The sequence below is a fragment of the Gossypium hirsutum genome, chromosome D11 (genome assembly GCF_007990345.1).
Source record: "Gossypium hirsutum isolate 1008001.06 chromosome D11, Gossypium_hirsutum_v2.1, whole genome shotgun sequence".
NCBI classification, from domain to species: Eukaryota; Viridiplantae; Streptophyta; class Magnoliopsida; order Malvales; family Malvaceae; genus Gossypium; species Gossypium hirsutum.
The window spans coordinates 57,837,941-57,862,157 of record NC_053447.1 but is presented as its reverse complement, the minus strand read 5'-3'; the positions used below and the strand labels follow the sequence as shown (position 1 = coordinate 57,862,157).

Below are 24,217 nucleotides of genomic sequence, written 5' to 3'. Positions count from 1 at the left end.
AATACATAATCTTGTTCAATCTTCATATAAGTTAATCTATGCATTACGATAGCTTTGAAGTATTGTTATAGTTATGCCGATTGAGTTGTAGTTCAACTGATATGGGCATTGTTACCAATATAGAAGCACTTGGGTTCAAGTACACTGAAACACATTATTCTCCTATTTATGGATTAGGAGGAGAAATTATATATTATTAAAAAAATATTTTCATTTATTATTAATAATTAAAAACAGATATTATTTATAGGAATTAACAATTAATGTAAAAAAACAATAAAAACCAATCAAAAGCAAACTTGGAATTGCTTATCTATTTTAATTTACATCCCTTAAATTTACACTTAAACAGCAAACCCTTTTACAAAATGCAATCACTCAAATCAATCCACTAATTTTAACTTAAAAAATGAAAAAGAAAAATCAAGAAAAAAATGTACTGCAAACTTAGATTACCAAGAGAAATATGAAAATGTAAAAAAATCTCACCAACTCCAATTTTGATGGTATGCAAAACATGTCAGCTAGCAATTTACACACAGACATGACATGAACATGTCACACAACCTCTGCAATAATGTTTTAAAATCATGTCCTATATTATTATGTTCTAAGGAGAAAACAATCTCTGGAATACTTTACAATTCATGGCCAGTAGCATCTCTTGCAGGCATCTGTTAAATTAACAAAAATAAGTAAGCAATATTTTATATATGAAATTTGTATCATGCAAATGCATTTTCACATTTTCAGACAATGAAAATCAAAGTACTTACCTTTGTAGTGTTTGTAAATAAAGCCTCAAGGAATGAGTTCTTGTTGGTACCCATGTTCATGTTCAGACAATGGATTCTTCATGGTGACTTTGTTTGTGTCCTCAAATAATTGATATGTTTCTTCAGCTGTGGAGCCGATGTTCGGCTTTTCGGTAACTGTATCTGTATGTAAGATTGCCTTTTCTTCAATACTATTAGCTTCTAAATGATCCATTGTGTCCCGTGTTACTTGCAAATTGTATGCGGACTTCACTATGTCCGCCGGCATGAATTCACTGGGGAACTTCAACCTGTAAAACTCTAGCTCGGCTTCTAGATCTTGAATCTCTTTCTCTTTCTCCGCAAGAAGGTCGTTTGTGTTTTGCAGTGCTTCCATATCGTACTCGGCTTGTTCTTCCATCATTCTCAGGTGCTGCAAGGCTTCCATTTGCAGCGTTGCCTTCTCTTCCTGCAGTCGAGTAATCATGGCCATCGCTTGATTTGTAGAGACTGCAGACGCGTTTCTTTCTTCTTCCAATTCCTTATACAAAGCACTCAATAGTTTCCTGTCATGCTCAACCTGTCGTTTTAGCCGATCAACCACGCTTTCACCTTCGATTTCGCTAACAATGCTTCCATCTAATGATAAACCAGACTCATTTCTCTCCAATGAGACCCTCCTTTGAAGTATCTCAATTCCATTAAATGCAGAAGAATCTGAGGCTTTTAAATCATCACTGTTTATAGATATCCTTGGACTTACAACAATCCTCGGACTTGCAGCGATCCTAGGACTTACATCACTCATCAATTGCTCCATCCCTCGAGAAGATAATTGCGACAATAAGACCTTTAAATCTTCACTAAGTCTAGAAGAATCTCTTCCAATCCATTGTTCAACAAGCAAACCAGATAACTGTCTACCTTTACTACCTACAGCTAGCTTATAAGCATCGCTTAGGTCCAATGAATTGATCGCTTGGATGCTTTTCCCATTCATGACACGGTTTTCTTCCACCAGTGATTCAGGTAGTGGAAGTGGCTGTTCTGCCGATACGTGGATTTCTTCACACTTTGCCTCAGATATCTTCTCAACTTCAGGAGTTTCTATGACACCTAGTGACAGAAAATGTTAAATTAATACGAAACAATCTCACAGATATTAAGTAGGAGGGGTGTATCTAGTAAGTTCAACTTACTACTCTCTTTTGATTCTTTGACGGAAGATGCAGCAACATTTGATGGAGAAACATTGTCGACGGAAATGTTCTTGCTTTCCTTTGGTACTTCAACCAGAGTTTCATTGTCGATTGGAGACGAAGAAAGAAAATCAAGGGAAATAAGCTTACCATCTTCCGACCCTTGATTAGGAATTTCACCAGCATTCGACCATGGGGAGACCTTATCAATGGAACTAAGATTCATTTCTGTTGACACATCGATAGAAGCTTCCTTGTCCATCGATGATAAAGGCACATCATCAATAGAAATAAGCTTAGAAGAAGCGGATGGCTCGATTTTGGTACTGGCTTGCTCCCAATTAAGTTCCTCCAAGCCATGTTGTTTCAAATCAGTAGATTCCGCCGGTATAGTGCCAAGAGGCTCAATGATGGCTGATTCTGATTCTGATTCTGATTGTGAAATGAATATTGAAGGCTTAAGTGCAGAAACAGGATCCATGAATTTCTCTGAAGCAAAATTGTCAGATAAAGTAAAAGTTTGAGACTCTGGCTGCACGTGTTGATCAACAAGATCTTGTTTTAGATGATGAGTTTGGATAATTATGCCATCTTCCTCACCGCCAGCATCGTTTTTCACTTCAGATTCTGACTCCGAATCAATCTGAAGCTCCGAATATACTACATGAGATAAAGTATCAGGCTGATTTTTTCTCTGATGTGTAGCTTGAAACCAAACAGACACATCGCTACTTCTGTTCTGCTCATCATGACCATGTCCTACAGAAACCGGTAAAGGTAGATCAAATTTAGTATCCGGAAACACAGCCGATCGAGTCTGAATCGATGTTTTGACATACTCTCTTGGCATCCATGGCTCATTGCAACAAGAACAGTGTCTTTTAGTTGAACATCCAAGTTTATGATTCCCAAGTGAGGGATCCTCCTCAAGACCACAATCAAAATCCCCCAACTTTCCGACCAATAACCGATAGGTTTCGGCATTAGACTTATTCATTGTAGCAAATGAGAAAAGGCAACTTTCGCACATTCCATGAACATCAACAAGCTTGTTGTGAGCATGACAGTAAACTAAGGATGAAATCTCCAACTTATGATCATTACATACAAGATCCATATAAAACTTCCCTTTTTCTTTGCCGAAAACATGATCAAGTCTTGAGCATAGCATACACGGGGTTCGCAATTTGCATTTATGAGCAAATTTTTTTATTAGGTATGAAACTATAGCATCAATGAAGAGCATAAAAAGCAACAGCCATTCAAAAAAGGCTGATGATAAGGCCGTACTAAACCGACGGGAAATTCTCCCCGTGTTAGCAGATGAAGTACCCCCTCTACCCATCTCCTAGAAGATTATGCGACCTTAGAACAAGATAATGAACTGCTTCAAATAAATCGAAGTCCAAAACTCCCAAAATGAAATCAATAATCCAAGGCTAGATTCAAAGCTGCCAATAGAAAAAGATCGACAGAGATAAGAGAAAAGATCGAAAAGAAACGAAACATCATCTGACAGACAAATTCTACGACATAAAGTTCTTGATAACAACATCATGCATGATGCCTCTATGTCATTCATCAAAAATCTCAAAAACCACTTTTCATAGAAGATTTATGCATGCAAGAGAGAGTGGATAAACAAAATTCCAATACAAGATTAATAGCCATAATTGCCAAATATAAGGGTGAGTTTGGATGGACGGTGCGTTTACCTGCGGTTAGTATAAAAACAGCGGTGGCGATGAGATTAGATACTGTAGCGTGAAACAAAAAGTAAACTAAACGCACCGCACTCAATCGCCTATCCAAACCCACCCTAAATCTCAAACAACAAACTAATGAACTAAAGTTCTTATATTAAACAAATTCAAGCACAGAAATCTTAAGGATACCAATATCCATACATCTTGCATAAAGATGAAAAGGTATATCATCATAAAATTAGGCCAAGAACATCATTTGTTTTCATTAAACCCAATATATTAAAGTGTATAAAATGCATCCAAATCACAAAGTAATGAGACAAGTTCCAAATATAAAAAAAAATCAGCTATTGTAGAGGATCAATTTTAATCATATAAAGAAAACTATAAAGCATAATCAAGAAAAGAAACAGGAAAAAAAATCATTTTGGGCATATGCAAATAGCTAAAAATAAGAAACTAACAAAACAAAATGATAGCAGGAGACAAGCTAGTTTCTTATGAGAGATAAGTATGGACCATGGATAAAGAACTTTAAAAACCAAATTATAAGCAAATAACATAGAAGCCTAAATCAGAAGCTAACAAAAAGGTGTAAACTTTCAATCAATACCCTCACAAGATGACCTAATTAAACATCCATCAGAAAATCAAAAGTAAGATCAATTACACAATAGAACTTAAATCATATTAACATAATTCAAGAACATAAACTGGATCATACATGCAGGTCAAACTATGATATTTCCAAGGCCAAAAAAGAAACTTTTACAAGTTGTAGAAAAGAGAAAGCTGATCTGTGTGCGAGAAACTCAAGGAAGAAAACCAATAGAGAAAAAAAAGGAATTACTGAAAATTCAGAGGAGAAATCGTCTAATGAAACTCATCTAACAGTTATTGAAACGAAAGAAAACAAAAGTTGAAGTAGTTTTATATATAAGAATTAAAAAAAAAAAAGAACAGGTAACAACAAAGGATGCACGTTGTTCTCACGTATTTTTTGTATTGATTTATAAGGAGAAAATTTCTTTTTATTAAAAAAATAATAAATAAGCAGCCCACAAAGACCAAAAGGTCGGCTGCTGATTCAGAAAAATACTGAAAGCCGAAAGTAGAAGAAAGACAAAAAAAGGGGGGGGGGAGATTCCAGAAAGAATTCACTGTCAAAAACCCAAAAAATAAAAAAGGAGTAATAAACCCAAAAGAAAAACACTTAGTTTGTCTTCTTTGTTAAGAAAATATATGGTTATGGAGGATGAATGGAAAATGGCGTTGCTCTAAAATTTTGAGAAAGGAAAAAAAAATGGTTACTTTTTTCGTAGTGCTGATGATTGGTATGAGTTGTAGGTGAAGAAATTAAGTAACCGACCAATGGCGGAAAGCATTGAAGGGGAGGCCGACCAATGACGATAATTGGAAGTTGCAAAGATATGTTTTTTAGTTTTATTTTTTTTGAATTATTGCAAAGATATGTTCATCTTACGAATTTCGGGACTTCCTTTGATTTGACCGTTAACCTAACTGAAATGTAAGAAAAATTGTTTCTTTTTTCTCTTTTACCAAAATTGACAGAAAAATTGCAAAACCGTGTTGACTGTGTGATCCAAAATTTTTTTCTCTTTTTTCTCTTCCATGTAGTTATTTTACTTTTGATTAATTTAATGCCATAACTGAAGTTCTGTTTGATTGTCAGTAAAATATTTTTTGTAAAATAATTTTTGGAAAATATTTTACTTTTCTGTAAAATGATTTATTGAAAAATATTTTCTGGTGTTTGATTGAATCTGTGTAAAATATTTTCTGTTGTTTGACAGATTTCTTGAAAATAATTTCCGGAAAAGTTGTTTTTACATATATTAATATATATATTAATAAATTTTTATATTTTAAATTATTTTTACATATATTGCAATAATTTATTTATAATAATACTCAATTATTAAGCTACAATAGTGATCGATATAAATTGAAAAAAAACTAATATCAGATAAATTATTTGTAATTGTGTTAAAAAACAAGTATTGAATAATTATGCACAAGGAGTTGTGATTAGGGAACAAGGCCCAGTTTTTGTTACTGCCTTTAGTCCCCTTTGCATGATCAACACTGCAGCTCTGGGATCTTTTATATTAGCGGAGAAAGTTCACTTGGGAAGGTATTTTACCTCATCATTTTACACCTTAGATTTTCCTTTCCATTTAGCATTATTCACTCATGTAAATTTCTTTTGTTTTTTCCCAACATAATAGGAACTGTAATCATAATCTTAAGACTCTACACTGTGCTATGAGGCAAAAGTTAAGATCAGAAGAACTCAATAGCAACAGAGAACGGTAAAGTTCAAGAATTACCAATCACTGACGGTTCTAAATCGACCAAGTTGGAGGATAGCATGGAATTACCTGCTATGGTGTTGAAGATTCCAGCTGAGAGTCAATTAACTAGAGAAACATGAAACAATGACTGTAGACTTGTAGCCAAGTTTTTTTGAAGCTATAATATAGTGATTTATATATCTAAATCTAATCTCTTCCTCTAAATGGACTCTTGAGTGTTTTGTTAGAGAATAAACCAATTGTCGGCCTTTTAAAGCTTTTTAAGTTAAAGGTTCTTCACGGTACTAAGCTACAGTTTTTGTCTATAAATATAATTTTGCTTTTGCAAGGATATTGTGCTTACCTGTTACTGATAAAGCTATATTCATACGGTAAAATTTAGCAAAGATTGCAGAAGCTATATAGCATACGCATGCATGATAGGGTGCTAAAGTTTGTAATTTTGTATTGATGTGGTTGGTTTATGTGGGTTGGCACGACTGTGTTTTATAGGCAGTACAAATGCACTGGACTAGGGGCAAGCTTTGCAGGCAGGGTTTTATGGTCAAGAGAACTTACAGATGAAGAAGCCAAACCTTTTCTTTCTCTTAAAAAGAATCATCCTTAATAGCGAAAATTGAAAGAGAAGACATAACTATCTCTTTGCTAACTGATTTGGCCATGAAAGTATCCAAATTACCCATTTTCTAGTTAACCCAGAAACTGATTTTAATGGTATAGTATGGTATCAAAGGAAGCACTCTTCTCTTAGCATCAAATACTAACCAAAAACTGATTCACAAAACTATGGACAAGAAATAAAATAAAAAGATAAAAAATTTGCAGAAAACACATCTACTACAAAAACTTGCAATAAAACTTGCAGAAATCAACAAATCCTCTACAAACCAAACTCGAGTAGAAGAAACCCCTAACCTAGAGCTTGCAATTTTACCTTCGATAAACCAACAGAGGTGAACCAGCACGCTAACGAGGCAAGCAAAGAGAATAGGTGAACTACCAGAGAAGATGAGGCAGCAATCGGTAGGTGAAGAGAGTGAAGAGAGGAGCTGTGGAAATGGTTTCAAGAGTGAATAGATGAGCCAAGGAAAATGTCTTACCGATTTCTAAGGGGTAAGACATTTTCTGGAAAGATGAGATGATTTTACCCGTGTTTTGGAAAATGTTTTCCTTAGGAATTCATTTTCCAACAATCAAACACCGTAAAATGTGGAAAACCAATTCCGAAAAATATTTTCCCCTATCAAACAGACCCTGAGTTTGTAAATTTGTTAATGTACTTTGATTTACGGCTCATTTTTTAAGTATATGCTGAAAATAAAAAATAAAAAGAGAAATTATATATTTTTTAATTTATTGATTGCGCTATTTTTGAAGAGAAAGGAAAACGCATCTTACAAGTTGTGCTTCCACTTTGTTAAATTTGTTTTTTTTTTTACGGTTAGAAATTAGAAGTTTGTAGATTTATTTTTCTCATTGTTTGAGATGGACATTGTTATAATTTTAAAGTATGTTTGAATTTACGGTGGTGTTGTGGAGCTGGGTGACCTACAAATTTCATCTACCATGTAAGTATGGAGCCATCACCAGAGAAGTCGGATCACGTTGCAACTCAAGGTCCCAGTTAACGAAGATTATACAGTCTTGGGTTGAAGTGTTACAAATGTTATGATGTCAATGGATGGAGCATAAATGGGGCCCCAGTTGACAATGGTTATGCGGGCACGACAATGAGTTTTTCTTCATCAAATGAGGATGCTTCATAAAACCCAAATAGAAGTACAAGAAAGAAAAGCGTAGTGGTGTTTTAGTATAATCAAGTAATTCATTTTATCCATGCCCACCAAAGGCGGCGACCCCGTTACTATATCCTATGACAGAATTGAGGTGTCACATATTTTATTAACAAAATCACTGCCTTCAATGGATATGGACAACATGAATTACTTGATTATACTAGAAGTCTCATGTGTTTTTCTTCCTCGCACTTCCGTATGAGTTCTATAAAGCATGCTACTCCTTTGATGATAAGAAGCTTGTTGTCATGCCCACATAACCACTGTTAACTAGGGCCTCAGTTATGCTCTATCCTTTGACAGCATAGCATTTGTAAACTTAAAGCATTAGTTAGACATCAACTCAAGATGGTATAATCACCATCAACTTAGACCTTGAGTTGTAACGCAATCCTGACTTCTCAAGTGATGGCTTCATACTCACATCGCAGGTGAAAATTATAGGTTACCGAGCTCCATGACATCACCATAAACCCAAAACCCAATTTAAAACTATGACTATGTCTCCCATAAAGCCAGAGAGAAATAAATCTTTAAACTCGGAAATTTCAACACGCAAGAAAAAGAAAAAAAATTAAAGGGGACTAAGATATGTTGGAGTAGGGGATGAGAACGACCATTTATATAAGGGATGGGGTGGGGTAAAAAAAGGAAATTTTTTAATTTATCCCAAGAATCCCAATTTGCAATGTATGAAATTTCTCTCAGGAATCTTGGGTTATAGAGGCTTAGAGGCAAAAGCAATCAAGTTGAGGTAGGGGTTGAAACGCCCAAAGAGAAAACACTTCCTACAAAGAGCGTTTTCAGCTGATATAGTAGTGAAAACGCTTCTTGCAAGATATGTTTCCACTAAAATATCAGTCAGACATGTGGCATGAAAACACACATTGTAGGAAGCGTTTTCACTACCACGTCAATTGAAAACGCCCACTGCAATGAGCTTTTTCTCTCTAAGTGTTTCAACCCCCACCCAACTTGATTGCTTCTACCTTTGAGCCTACTGCAACCCGGGATTCTCGGGATAAATTTCATACATTGCTGCCTTGCTAAAAATGCCACTGTAAGGGAGCGTTTTCTCCCCCACAAATTTCAACTTTAACTGTATACCTCAAAAATCCGTGATGCACAGGGCATGTGTTGTTGTTGGAGTCGTTTGATGTGTCTCGGGGTACAAGCTCTATAAAATAAACTCAATACAATCCCTTGTGATGCGATCCCAGCCACATCATGTTATGACACAACTCGATGCCACCGAGATTGGCCCAAACTTGAGGGGCCCAAGTGCAAAATGAAGCTTTTAATTTTACTTTGTTAATTTGGTTGCTCGAATAAGGACTTTGATTTATTTATTTTAGTTAATTTAGTTATTATAATATGAGTCTTTAATTATGTCTTGTTTATTAAATGAATCTTTAATTAATGTCTTGCATTATTGATCTACATCTTTTAATTATGACATGCATTATGTGTTCTACATTTAATAAAGTCATGCATTATGTTACTCTCGTGTTAGTTAAGATTGCATCATAAATTATGTCATGCATTATGTAACTCCCATGTTAGTTAAAGTTTGCATTTTTTTTAATGAAGTCATGCATTAAGTAATTCATTGTTCATTTAGTTTACATCTTAATTAAACCAAGCATTTAAGCATCTTAGTTGTTAAATATGTTTGAATTTGTTTATATTTAAATTGGCTATTACTTTTTTTTAATGCATAAGTTATAGTGTGTTTAATTTTTCTTAAATAAATTGATTGTGTGATTGTTGTAGGAAAGTTCAAAAGGCTGGTCACATATTTAAAGCTACAATAGGGCTGTTCGTTTGCCAAGAAGAATCAAATGCTGTCACATTCAATTGGCTGTCCAGTTTCGGCATAAAAGAGTGTGCATTTGGTCACTTAATTGCCAGTGCATATTTGGAACATTTTTGGGGGATATTGAAGCACCCAAAGCTCATTATAGTGACTTTTCAAATGGACAAAGAGTGACTCTTCAAGTCTAATCGGTTTCATGCACTCAAAGCTAGTTATGGTGCTAATTAAAGAGATGAATACACAAGCATTAAGGCATTTGGTTAAGGGGAAAATGAAGGGACATCAAGCAACACATTTAAAGGACTATTAAGCCTTCATCAAGTGAAAATGCATGACTTTTCAGCTATGCATGAATCAAGTGAAAAGACATGACTCTTTGGCTGTCCATTAAGAGTTATAACCGAATTTAAATATTTTAATAACTTTAGTTAAATGCTGAAGGTGAAAGGTCACAAATAGGCATTTGAATAGTTATAATAATGCCTATAAAAGATTGTAAGAAGACATTATTTTGGTTAGATAATACACTTTGACATTTTATGAATTTTAATTCATTTGTGAGTTTATTCAACTCTCTAAATTCGTTTAAGAGTCAAGCTGACTTATCTAGCATAGCTAGTGGCGTCTTCTTTGTTTCTTTGAACTTATCACTCAAACCCGAGTGTGGCGTTCACCCCTTTTGATGCCTTTGGTTCCTAACTCTCTATAGTTAGCGGGTCAAGGTCCTTTGTTTCTTTTTTAGCATCTTAAGTGATTTATAAGTTTCGGGTCAATACTCTTAATTGTATTAGTTCACTCTTGTCCTTAAGTTCAACAGTTTGTTCTATCCAACATTCTGATTTGTTTACTTCAAACCTTAGCCGAATTTTCACCATCATTCACTTAGTCATTTCCATCATCAATTCATTTAGCCAAATTCCTTCAAACTTTGAATTGAACGAAGCTTCTCCATTTTACGATTGGGCACATCTACGACTTGAATCACAACCCGCGAGATGAGTTCGTATCATTGAGTTTCCATACTGACCTTTCAAGCAGATTATTTCCATAATGATACTTGACATTAGGAGAAGAGTGTTGCCGTGAAAAACTTGAATTATGTACCTATACTATTGTCCAAGCAAAGGTCATTCATTAAATTACGTATAGATCTTTTAATTTGGGTGATGAGAACTATATTTTTTTACCATTTTCTCAGTTTTAAACATGAGGAACAAACTAATTGGTTCAATTTAAGCAGACGAGTCAGAGTTGTTATCCATTACAATGGTTAAATTTGTGAGATCGAAATTGGGCTCATTTTTTATATTAGTCCAATTTGAAAATTTGGCATTCAACCGGAGCATAACGTTAAAAAAGCTTTATGTTGGAAAAATTCTAGTTTGAAAATGGTTTTATTGCATAGCAGAAAATTAAAATTTTGAAAATCAACCTAATTTGTCATATTTATAGCAATAAACTCTAATAGAATTCATACTTGTGTTTTCGACTTAGCGAACGTTCATTGTTCCTAATTTTCAACCAAATGATCTTCTCCACTATTCTCTTACTACGAACTGCTCCGAGTGTGGGCTCGAACCAATTGAATCAAAACACAGAACTAGAAAAAGCTTCTTATTTTATTTGGGGTGAAAATAGAAATACTCTATTCTTTAATAGAAACCGGTAGAATTGTTATTTTAGAAAAATATATTTAATAGTTAAGAATAAATTCTCTATATTTTTTGACAGAGTAACAATCTTTCAAAGTTGTGTTTAATGCTCTACCAATGTCATCTATTTATAAGAAGAGAATGTAGAACCCTTGTTGAGTTGTAATGGTTTATTTCAAATAGAAAAACAACTTCTCACTTAGAGTATGAGTGGGGTGGACGACACACCCTAGTATTTCTACTAAGGTTGTTGCCCTCTTTATGTTATATAAGAGGTTTTGGGTCTCTCTCATATCGGGTCCAGTTACGAGTACTTCTTGAGCCTTTTGACCAAGTAATCTGTAATATGATCCAACCCGATTTGATTTTTATATTTCCTAAAATAAATTTTACTATTCTATATTAAACAATTTTCTCATCTTTATTTTACCTCTAGTAAAATTTTAACGATTTTACCTCCGATAAAATTTTGACGATTTTGCCCTTGGTAAAATTTTGAGAAAATATGTATAATATTTCATAACTCAACATGTTCACTATGACCAAATGGTTTATTTTCATTTTTGGGCTTCAAAATAGTCCAAAAACATAAAATTATTCTTCCGATCATTTTTAAGTAATCCATATAGAATTGCAAATGAATCATTTCCATTTCTTTTTCCATTTTGGAAACCTACATTCATTTCTAAATGATTTCATTTTTCCATTTCAGAAAAAATTATAATCATTTTTGAATGTTTCTCATTTCTCTTTACCTATTCATTTTGTTTATTTTTATTCAAACACGTAATTCATTTTTGATTTCAACGAGCTAGCGAAGGACTGATTAGACACTTGTAATTAGGGTTCAAATGATTTATAATTAAGTTTCGGCTTTTCTCCTATTAATTATAAACTCATTTAGTCACGAAGTCATTCCACTATAGTATCGTGATTGAGCTCTACCTAACGACATACTATTACGAAAACATCTACTCAGTGCTCATCCAATGACCTTGTTATAAGTGTGTTACCTTCATAGTATATCCTTGATCTCTTTGGGATAGTATTCATTCTCCCAATATGATCTTATTTTATCTCACGGTAACTATTACATCTCTCTTAATAAAAATTCAATCACTATCAAATAGTGATCAAGTTATCCATCACAAAGACGAATGACCCGTGGCCACATTTACTTTTCATCAACCATGTAATGCCTATGAGAGGATGTCATTTACCCATGTCTCAGGCTATGAATTCTATTGTTGTGAATGGCGCTACATACTATAGAAGTCGTACACCAAAAACACCAGTTTTTGATTCATTATCTATTTGAACTTAGGCTTTTACTTACATCAAAGTGTACGAGTCACACATATATAGTTTATCATCCACTCAGGATTTAGGTATGTCATACTATGAACACAACAAGTGAATAAATCTATAAACAGATTCAGGATCTATTCTTCTTGGGTCCTGTCCATTGTACTGTTAGCCTAGTCAATCATATCTATGTCTCTATCTTTTAGGAGTCATCCATTCCGATGCCTAAGACAAAACATCTCCCCAATTGAACTTGATAGATGACATTTTAGACTTTCAATCGGTTTGCTCATTTTTAATTAGACTAACGACATGTTTAGGTTCATCTACTAATATAAGTTGTCTTTCTATATTACGATCCGGCCACGTAATACCGCTTAATATTAGTTAAACATTAGACAAAAAATGAGCAACATTTGCTTCCATTTTGTTTTGCGTACAAAAACCATATGGGGACAATTATACAAATTATATTAATGTAATCAATTAATTTGTTTTATTAACCAATCTATTCAAAAAAATTACAAGTGTACTTAAACGAAAATACTACACTTAGGGCACCAGCTCCAACACTTCGGACAAGGATTAAGCGCAAAGTAGGGATCCAAAGAAGAATCTCAAGCCTGAAATGTAGATATCTGACGTCATTGAACCCCATTAGATATGTCAATTTTGATATCACAGGGGACAACAAGTTGGAGATGGTGATCGAATCACATTGCTCTAGTGGGAATGTTGTACTAGAGTTATATGTCGACTTTGTCGAAGAGGATGAAGGTGGCCCGAGCTATATTGTACTATGTCTGCCAAATTCTACGCCAGATCAAGAAGCAAAAAGTCTGACCACACAGTTGTACGGTAGATTTACATCATTGCTGTAAGCTCTTACCAAGAAAACCCAAAATCATCATCAATGGTGAGGCATTCATTGGTTTCACCCCTGATTACAACTTCGTAGGATAGTAATACGTATTTGGTCATCGATCCTATGACACACATGCATGATATTTTGCCAGTGCCTTTGATTTCAACTTTGACATGTCGATGTTCAACCCAATAACACTCACATGGGTATGCCATCAAGTTACTTCGGTGGGCCAAACAAAAGTGATTTTGAGATTGACATCGGAGTTACAAGAACGAATGATCTACTTCTAACAACCTCGACCGGCGAGGGCACATCCAATATTGGACTTGCAAATGAAGTTGATAACGAAGAGGAGTCTGAAACTAATAATGACCCAATAGAGGAGTCTGGACTGGATAGTGCAAAAATTACAGTCATTTCATAATTGAATCTCATTCTTATTAAACTAGAAGACGATGGATCTAACGGTAAAGCTTCGAGCATTATTTGATGGGATGATGCGGGTTTCACGACATACAAACTCCTACCCCACATGTGTACTGTCAATCTTACTGCTAAAGGTGGTTTACAATTCCGAAACCTCCCTTATAGGAGACTAGGGCATGCGACTTAGTCAACAAATTTCGGTCACTTAAAGGTTGGGATGAAGTTTGACTCCAAAGATACTTTTGCAGCTGCAGTCAAGCGGTATAGCATACAGTTTGGCGTCAACTTCATTGTTACATGCTCCCGATCTAAGAAATATGAGGTGAAGTACGGAATGCATGGAACAAGATGTTTATGAAAAATCATGGCATCTGTGAGGAAAAAGTCAGCGTTCTAGACGATCAAGAAGTTTACCGCTCCACATCTATGTGTTGCAGTTGGTATGTATCATGGTTAACAATATCGATTCAAATTCTATCATTTTTCTGACATTCTATTACGTATGGGGACACAACTTATTGTTTTTCAAGCATGTCAAACGATTATCTAAAATTGGATTCGAACATTATATTTGATTTTATATTACTCATAGTCAAAGTGAGTCTTAGGATTTTAATCCCAGTTTTGATTGCACACATTCGTAACAAGTTCGATTACACCATGTCCTACCACAATACATGGTTGGTAAAACAGAAGATGTTGGAGAATATGCATAGCGAGTGGGAGAAATCCTACTATGAATTGTGGCAATGGTGTCAGGTACTGGAGCGGTATGTACCAGGTTCCGTTGCTGACCTCGTAACGGAGCATGTGTATCACGTCGATCACTTGGCCCATTGAAAAAGACTTTTTCATCATTTTTTTAAACTTTCAAGCAACACATAACTGCATTCTGGTACTGTAAACCATTTGTCCAAATTGGCGGCACATTCATGTATGGAAAATATGAGCATCGGTTGTTGTTAGTTGTTTTAGGATGGTAATAAAAAAATCTTGCCAATGTCTTTTGCAATAACACCCGAAGAATTAGGAGATGAAATATTTCTTCTTTACTAACCTGAGAAGGCATGTTGTGCCGCAACTCGATGTATGCATCATTTTTGACAGGGGTACTAGAATACAGGCTGCATTTAATCAGCTTTCAATCCTATGGGATCATGCATACCATAGGTATTGTTTATGTCATATAGAGTCTAACTACATGGGTCGATATCATAAGGATTGGAAACAATGACATGTCATTAACATGGGTACGTTGTGCATGGCATTTTTTTCATGTATAATAATTTAACATATACATTTGGGTCGCATTTCTTGAATACAATATTGATTGTCATCAACAGGGTACAAGCTCGTCCAACATCGATTCCATGAAATGTTGGAGAGACTATGGGTTGTAAACTAATAAGGTGCGACGTACCTCGATGGGATACCCAAAGAGTAGTGGATGCAATTGTATGATGGAGGACTATAATACGGGCACATGACAATGAACCCAGCGGAATGTATTAATTTCGTAATTGAAGGGAATGTGTCATTTAACGGTAATCTCAGTGGTCAAGGAAACATATTTTCGATTAGCAACCTTGTTTGCAAAATGGGCTGAGACATATGTGGAACAGATAAAGGGTGATCACATTTGGTGCGATACGGTATTGAAAGATATTGGGAAAAATGTAGAAAGAGCGAACTCAATGTCTTTATTCCAGGTTACGGAGTCCCATAGACCTGACCAAGGAGTTACCGGGAGAACGTACCAAATAGACTTGCAACAAATGACTTGCGACTGTGGGAGATTTCAAGCACTTCATAGCACATACAGTTGTGGCATGTGCCTCAACACGTATAGATTGCACATACAATTGTGGCATCTCGTTAAAAACTTCTGACGCAAGCCAAAAGGTCAATCAAACTCAACTCGAATATGAGGCAATATGGATATTGAGGAGTAGAGAGACACACCGAGGTTATGCGGTTACTGTAGGAACCCAGGATGTACGAAGCCAACATGTCCACGCCTGTAAGGAACATTGAGGAGAAATGCTAACTAAAACACTAACTCATTCATTGGTAAACACTAACTTATTCGTTTATTCATTAATTTTTTCTGTAAATTGTGAGTTAATAGTAATTATTGAAGTAAGATATATTACAATATGTAATAAAAAATTTAATCTTTTCTCGTACCTTGTTAGCAAACCTTTGCTTTTTGAAAATATTGTAATTAACAAATAGACGGAGAAAAACATAAATGAAAAAGTAACAGAAATGAAAAAAAATATTCGAACTCACCAAATGATATGGTACAAAGCAAACGAAGTTAATAAATTTGTTTTGTAGATTGTAAATAAGTGTACATTTTGGATGTAAAACAAAGTATACATTTAGAATCTAAAACAAAGTATAAAATTTGGAAAAAAAATACAAATAACATAATTACTGGCGTCTCGAATGTGTGCCACAATCGGATGGGCGTCGGGCACGCCTAGGGTTCCATTGTACTATTTGGGTTGGCAACTCATCATCGTTTTTTTCTTCATCTTCATGTGTACGTCCATGTTGATCGCCATATTCATCTTCTTCCTTCGTGGTTGACTGCGTCTAGGTCCTAGCCGCCTATCGTACATCCCCCTTGTATGAGTTAATGGTTGCAAAGATTACCCACCTTGGTAGAACAACAATGTTGGGGGTGCTTGTGACACTGTCAACGGATAACTGTATGGTATCGCATAGGCCAATTGCGAATAAAAGGTGAGAATTGTTAACGATACCAGATGCGTCAGTGTTGCTGGCGGCACTAACATGAAATACGGTACGTGGGTGGCGGTCGTGTGAAATATACACCTGGAGAAAGTGTCTTGTAGTGAATGATGATGCGTGTTGTGGTGTTTGTGTAAAATAAAGTGGGTTAGCACCAAAAGTATATGAACCATACTAACCGAGAGGTTGCACGACAATTAGATCATTGTGTGGAGTTGGAGTAGATGTTGATCCTCCTGTAGCATGTTCTCCCGACCTAGGATTGATGGGCCCTCGTCTTGGTCTCCTAAGACAACGCTGCCTACTTCTTTCTTATGCCGACAGTAGATATAACTTGTCGTTATGCCTAAACTAATCCATGTAATCTGAAGATGTCGCCAACTCCGATGTGAGAAATGGTTCACGCGTTGGCAAGTAATCGTACCTACGTTGTCAAATCTCAATATACTTCTTATGGAATGTTGGTCAATCTTCCTCGAGTCTCCCCCGTAAGTCGATGTACAGGTCATTGAGCTCCTAGGGTGGCGGCAGAATACGTTGTGTACACGTAAACTGTTGCATCACTCAATTAGATTCGTGAATCTCGACTGTTGCAAAAACGATCAATGACACTTTGATGTGCTAGATGTTGCGATTGGCCAAAAATTCGACCGAGATGCATTCTTGAATCATCGGATCCGCATATGGCATCCATACAAACTACAGTACAAATTTTTAAATTTTAGCATGTGCCTAATATTTAATTTCAAATGCTGGAATAAAAATTCGATAACTTTGAACTTCATAAACTAACCTCCTCTTCGGTTTGCTGATCTAAAGCTAGTTTTATATCCTCGAGCTCGGTCGGTATACTGCGTTGTCTCGCAAGATTGTTCCACCTATTCAACTAATATGTTATTTCAAAATTATGACAATGAAAAATTAAAATGATAATGATATTATTAAATGAATTTTATCATATTACGAGTGAGAATTCATAAGGGGGTCCATTCGGGGGCATAAAAATGGTAGTCAGTACCATGCCCACGATTGAAGAATGAGCATACAATTGTCGATTTTAACTTTTTTTGGTTTCGTTGTTCGACCCATTTCTCAGTACATTGTTGCCAACACGCTGATCCCCAACTAAGTCGTCTCGCTTCTTTCAAGTCAGCTAGTAGTAGTAGTTACCTTAAATGTACCAAAATTTCAAGATTTATGTGGCATGAGCAAACCCCCGATCAACCTTAAGATGAATACGCATGCAATTTTTTCTTTTTCAACGTCACTCGCGAAAGCCTCAATAGTTTTTAAATTGTCCTCCAACTATCTCATCTCGATCCGGCTACCCCTAAACTTGTTTGGCACCTTCCTTAGTAGTTGCTCGCATGTTGCACTCCAATCTGCACTCGTCATTGGCCTCGTAATGACTTCCCCATCAACCGGTAGACCGAGTTGTAAAATAACGCTTTCGAGTGTAATTGTACACTCACTGCAGGAAAGATGAAATGTGTGTGTGTCTAATTTCTATCTTTCAACCAAAGCACTGATAAGTAGGGGATCCAATTTAGTCCACCAAGCATGCGAGCCACATATAGAAATTATGCATATCGTAAGTGTTCATAAATGACATTCGATGCACCTTCGCTTAAATTATTTCTATACGTTTCCAAAGTTCGATCTTCGGCCTGAGTATATAAACATAAAAAATTAATAATTTTGACAACATAATAATTAAATATTTAAAATAAAATAATTTAATATTTTCTTATCATTTGTAATTGAACATTGGAGATATGCTTATCATCCAAGCGAATAAGCTAATTTGTCATTGCACAATTTATAATGAATAAAATAAAATAAAAAAGAATAAGATTCGGAGAAGGATTTTAAAAAATAATTGAGGATTGAAAATTGAGGACTAAGTATTGAGTTTTGAGTTGAAAAGAATGAAATTTGGAGGGATTTATATAGGAAAAATTATGATTGTTGGACTCCTTATAGCCGTTGGAAAAATTACCGTTGAAAGAAAAATGCGTCTTACAAGATGTGTTTTCACTGATGTAACAGTGAAAACGGCAATGAAAATACGCCTTGTAGAACACATTTTTATTTCTCTCCAAAAACAAAATAAATTGATAAATTTTTTTTAAAAAAAAGGGTATAGTTTCTCAAATTTTTTTTATTATTATTCTCAGCATATATCTATAAATTAGCCTTGACTTACACCCAACCCTTCTAAACTGTAAAAATGGATGATCATCAAATTTAGATTTGATATATTTTAATGCAAACTGAAAAATACAACGTGATGAGTTCAAGTCTCATTATCTACAAAGCTGCACCCAAAAACGACTATTTTTCGATCATTTTAACACATTACATTGAAGGAATAATTAGCCTAAAAAATTAAAGAGACAAGTCAAGTGGATATGTTATTGAAGGGAACATTCATACAAGGCAAGTGGATAGCTAAATGACAAGTAGAACAACGCATTTACTTGCAAATCTAATACCTGATAAAATACTAAATTAACAAAAAAAGAGAGGAAGAAAGCAAGAACCATTTTGCACAGATGGGGACATACCCAAATACTATAGCAGCAGTTTTAACTTACTAGAAAATCTGAACTTAAATTGGTGCTGCACATGTTGTTCTAAAATGGCCTGTCTGATTACAACGGCTACAATGCACAACCCGCTTCTCACGGCCACGATCTTCTGCTCTAACTCGCTTTTTTCGTGGCCGACCAGGTGGTTTAAGTGATTTGGGTGGGTGAATGACAACTTGAACGGCTTTGTTGGCATTCGGGTCCCCCTCAGACAACTCTTTCCATAGACTTTTATCTGGAATCGGATGAATGGTTTGAGAATATGCCTTCCGATATGTTGCCACGGTGAAACAGCTCTCAGTAAATCGATGAACATTCTGCCTGCAAGAAAGAAGTGCTGCCACAGCGTGCGCACATGGCAAACCATACAACTGCCAGCCCCGACAAAGGCAACAGCGATTGCGAATGTCCACAATATTTGTCCCTTCACGAGATATAACTTCAAATTCAGCTTCATTAGCACGAAGGACCTGATATGTGCGTGCATACTCAAGTGCCTCCGCAACACGCCTTTCGGCAGAAGGGACAAGTATCGACGTCCACTGCATGCTAGTCTCTCGCCGTTCATTGAACCATGTCATAAGCTGTCTCCTAATGCATTCCATCATCTGAATTATTGGAAGCCCTGAAGCTTCTAAAATCCAGGAATTCAGTGATTCAACTATGTTTGCTGTTAGATGCCCGAATCTCGTGCCTTCGAAATAGGCTGTTGCCCACAAACGAGGTGGGATTCGTCGGATCCAATATGCAGCATCTTGTGATATCTCTTCAATCTCAAGAATCTTTGCCTCAAATTCAATTACAGTCAAGGCATGAGCGGCTTCCCATAAAAGGTTGACAAGCATGGTATTATTGAACTCTTTTCTAAAACTTTCACTCAAGTGACGCATGCAAAATCCATGAAAAGCTGTAGGGAAATTAGCTTCAACACCATCAACAACACCTTTCTGCCTATCAGACAAAATCGTAAGCCTTGGCATGTTTTCAGTATTGATTTCAAGCAGGTTATGAAGTTCAGAGAGAAACCACATCCAGTTTTCATCATTCTCCTCATCAACAACACCAAATGCCAGAGGAAACAAAGCACCATCACCATCAAAACCAGTAGCAAGAAGCAAAGTTCCAAGATACTTGCTTTTCAAATATGTCCTATCTAACCCAAGGAGTGGTCGACAAGCATTCAGAAAACCATAAATTGAGGCCTGAAATGATATGAATAGACGCTGGAAACAGTTATCAGTTGGGTTTCCATAAACAGACGCAATACTCCCCGGATTTGTCCGCTTGATCTGTTCACAATATTGAGGGAGTAGGCGATACCCTTCCTCAAAAGATCCACGCATAGCAGCCATGATACGCTCCTTGCCTCGCCAGGCTTGCTTGTAAGATAAGGTGATTCCATGAACTCGGTGAATCTCTTCCAATATCTCCTTCGGCTTGTAATTAGGGTTCTCCCTTAATCGCTGTTCCACAGTGTTTGCCACCCACTGCACGGAGGCTTGTTGATGGCCAAGATGAGCAATCCCTCCACATGTATGGGTCTCATGGATGGTTCTGATTGTGAATGTTGGGACCCCAGGGAGCTTTGCTGCATGTATACGCCATGGACATCCCTCACTAGCACATTTGGCAGTAAAACGAGTCTTATCAGATTTGATGGTCTGCATTTCAAAGTGAAGAGCAATAGCCGCATCCCTCAATGCCCTACGACAGCTTTTGACATCCGGGAACTCTTGCCCAACAGCCAATTCGTAAGTTGGATTTGAATTCCGAACCTGAAGGACAGGAGGAAGACTAACTACCATCTGGGAGTGCTGCAAATCTCGGGCAGGATCAATTCCCATCTCCTGGCTGTCATCCACAGCCAATGCCAGACTATCATCAAGCTCTTGGTTTTCTGAAACGGTCAATTCATTATGCTCTGATAAAACTAACTCATTGTCACCATGATCTGGTTTTCGATCATTAGCTAACTCATTATCATGCCCATAACTGTGGCCAACATCCTCTTCTTGGTCATGCCTCTGTCCTAAATCCAACTCATGATCATGAGAATGCCCTAAACCTAAGTCATGATCCTGTCCCAAGCCTAAATGACGCTCATGGGTTTGTCCTAATTCCAAATCATGGTTCTGGGTAAGACCCAAATTATGATCATGGCCTAGCACCAGTGGCTGATTCTGCCTCAATGCTAGATTGTGGCTTTGTCCAAGTATCAAATCATGGTTAGCCATTGAATAAACCAATCTATAGGAACAACACAACCCGAATATGCAGACAGATGGTCAAAAGGTAGATTTTCCACCTATGTCAATGCATACCTGCCAAATGAAATACCGTCACTACAATATGAAAAGAAAGGTATACAGCGACACATAAAGGAATGCATCCAACAAGCCTAAGAAACCAAGAGGTCGGTTTTGTTTTAGCAATGCTTTCATTGGAACAAATCACAAAAACATAAGCACATAACATACTGGAATGATCCACTCTAAGCAGCTGACTTTTCACTTCTTGAATGGTGTACAATAAAACCAGGTAGAGCATCCATGACACCCAAGAAAACATTTAGTTCCGACAACACAAGTTATGTCAACCAACATAAGAAATAAAAACATATACATAATGAACAGCAAGAAAAGCCAAATATCAAGGAAAAGAACAACAAAATACACATACTTAACACCAGCTTGACCTCAATATAAGATCTCAAAACAAAAGGAAACAATTAGACTTTGTGTAAGCATTCTTAACCAGACAGAAATTCAGGTTCTCACAAATCTAAACAAATAGCTAGCATTTAACTTTCTCCTCTCAAGTTTAAGTGTAACCATGTAAAAGCTCCCATTTAAGCACTCTTAAAATTAAGCTAACTGAATAGGTACAAAATTTAACACAACATAAGATATAACCATCAGACGAAACACTAAGAAATTCCTAAAACAGAAACCCACAAAAGGGAAGAAAAAACATTAAGAAGCTTGCTTGAAAAATCTTCAAAATAAATAACTTTGTAACACTTCAACAAAGCTAAGTAAATCAAATCACCAAATTTGAAGAAAGAAAAATACCCATCAATTCAAAACATCCGGAAAAAAACCCAGAGAGTAAATCCTCAAAAATGAAGATCGAAGTACCTGGATTGAGAAAGAAAAAAGAACCGAACTTGAAACCCTAGCTCAAAACCCAAACGGCAAGAAAGCACGATAAACAAAGTTAGAAGAAGCAGCGAAGAAAGGGTGTGGGTATTGGGCAAAAACGCAAGAAAAGAAGAGGTGAAGCCAGAAAACCCCCCAGAATCGAAGAAGAAACTAGGGATTGGGAGGGGAATCAAAAGGGGGTGAAGCTGGGAAGGGAAGAAAAAGGTAGGAAATTTGAAAAGGAGGGAAATTGGCGGGTAAAATGGTTAGGGGGAGGGATTTGTTTGTTCCGGGAGAAAATCGGGAATTAACGAGAAAGGGGGTGAAGCGAAGGGCAAAGGGGAGATTGAGGAATTACAGGGGCAGAAGAGGGAGAGTGGTGAAGGGTATTTGAGAGAGACAATGTTTCCATTTTCCCCACCCCGAGGGTATTTATGTCAGACTACGTTCTACCTCGCTTTTTTCCTTTTTGTTTTTAGGGTTTCTGCAATTACTATTTGGCCCCCCCTTTTTTCCATTTCAATTTAATCAAATTTTTAGATTATAAATAGGCCTACTTGGAATGTTTTGATAAATTTATTGGACTAATTTGGATAATAAATTAAGTTTGTTCGGGAAAAAGAGTGAAACTTTTATTCTAAATGAAGCTTACTTGACTTGATTTGCTTTTTACTTTACATTTTGACATCTACATGTTTAAAACTTTAGTTTTTAAATAATTAACTTATATAAAATCATTAAATATTAATTAAAAATAATTTTTCAAAAACTTTTCTCGAGAATATGAGGTAAAGGTATCCATTTTGAGTAAGTTGTATGGGAGTGATATAATTTATAAGTTTAACCGAGCTCAATCCAACATGTAAGCACCACTTATTAATTAATAAGGTTATTCATTTTAAAATTCGAAAACTCAAATAATATTTGAGATATCTTTTGTTAAGAAAAACTAGAACATAAAATCTAATTTTAATTTTGGAATGATTTGAAAAATAACAACATAAATACATCGAGTAAATTATTAAATTGTAAAAAAATTATATAAATTTACTTAAACAGACCAACAAAACACAGATTTGTATGCAAAATATTATGTAATCAAGAATATAATACAACCACGTGAATTCATTTGAAATTAAATCAACATTATAGACCTACCACCACATATATACAATGTACATCAAACAAATTATTAACTTAAAATATTAGATAAATTTTATTACTTTAAGCACCCAAAAATTATCATCAATACAAACACAATAAAACGAATCCATTAAAAATAAACATAAAAAAAAAAACTCATTTTTAAATTTTATGGCTTATACTTTTTAGTCATTTAACTTTAAAAAATTAGAAAATTATTATTGAATTATTCAAAAAAATTTTATTTAAAATCTTTAATGGATAGTTGATGTAATCATTAAATCATTGTTTATCACCGGTCCCCTAAAATATAAAACTTTCCATTGTTCTTTTAAAATTTATAAAAATTTAATTTAGTAAAGGTAAAATTACACTTTGGCTTCTTAAAAATGATTAAATTTTAATTTAATTCTTTAAAAATTATAAAGATATAAATATTAAAATGGTAAAATTATATTTTTACTATTGTAAAAATATACAATTTAATTTTGACCCACTAAATTTTTTTTTTACTTCACCTCTAAATATAATATAAGGTAAATGTACAATTGATCACCCAATGATTAGTGTGTTTCTGCTTTAATCACTGAACTACAAAAAAAATCAATTTTGGCATTAACATTATCATTTGTTTCTCTTTTGATCACAAAAATATTGAGATGTCGTTTTTTTACTTGGTATAGTAACTCGTCAACACTTATACATTCTATCAAATTAATCTTAA

The 24,217-nt window shown here is 35.3% G+C and overlaps 2 protein-coding genes and 1 long non-coding RNA gene across 7 annotated transcripts; all 3 read right to left on the bottom strand.

Annotated features, from left to right (window-relative positions):
- Positions 1-289: 289 nt before the first annotated feature.
- Positions 290-5,131, bottom strand: LOC107926810 (myosin-binding protein 1). 5 transcript variants are annotated; one of them, XM_041104584.1, is made up of 4 exons: positions 5,030-5,131; positions 1,955-3,405; positions 777-1,871; positions 290-674 (listed from the first exon to the last, which is right to left on the bottom strand). In XM_041104584.1, exons 2-3 carry the CDS (start codon positions 3,297-3,299, stop codon positions 802-804), a joined length of 2,415 nt encoding a protein of 804 aa, XP_040960518.1. In that variant the 5' UTR covers positions 3,300-3,405; positions 5,030-5,131; the 3' UTR covers positions 290-674; positions 777-801. The 5 variants fall into 5 exon arrangements, with proteins under 5 accessions (XP_040960518.1, XP_016713226.1, XP_016713223.1 ...); XM_016857737.2 differs by having other exon boundaries at positions 4,972-5,103; XM_016857734.2 differs by lacking the exon at positions 5,030-5,131 and adding an exon at positions 4,385-4,971.
- An 11,100-nt stretch (positions 5,132-16,231) lies between these two features.
- On the bottom strand, positions 16,232-18,280 carry LOC121223333 (uncharacterized). The gene is made up of 3 exons (XR_005920671.1): positions 17,413-18,280; positions 16,799-17,318; positions 16,232-16,703 (listed from the first exon to the last, which is right to left on the bottom strand). It is a non-coding gene; the product is annotated as an uncharacterized lncRNA (long non-coding RNA).
- Positions 18,281-19,007: 727 nt separating this feature from the next.
- Positions 19,008-22,765, bottom strand: LOC107926828 (uncharacterized). The gene is made up of 2 exons (XM_041104583.1): positions 22,348-22,765; positions 19,008-21,531 (listed from the first exon to the last, which is right to left on the bottom strand). The coding sequence occupies exon 2, from the start codon at positions 21,442-21,444 to the stop codon at positions 19,231-19,233; it is 2,214 nt and encodes a 737-aa protein (XP_040960517.1). The 5' UTR covers positions 21,445-21,531; positions 22,348-22,765; the 3' UTR covers positions 19,008-19,230.
- Positions 22,766-24,217: the final 1,452 nt, after the last annotated feature.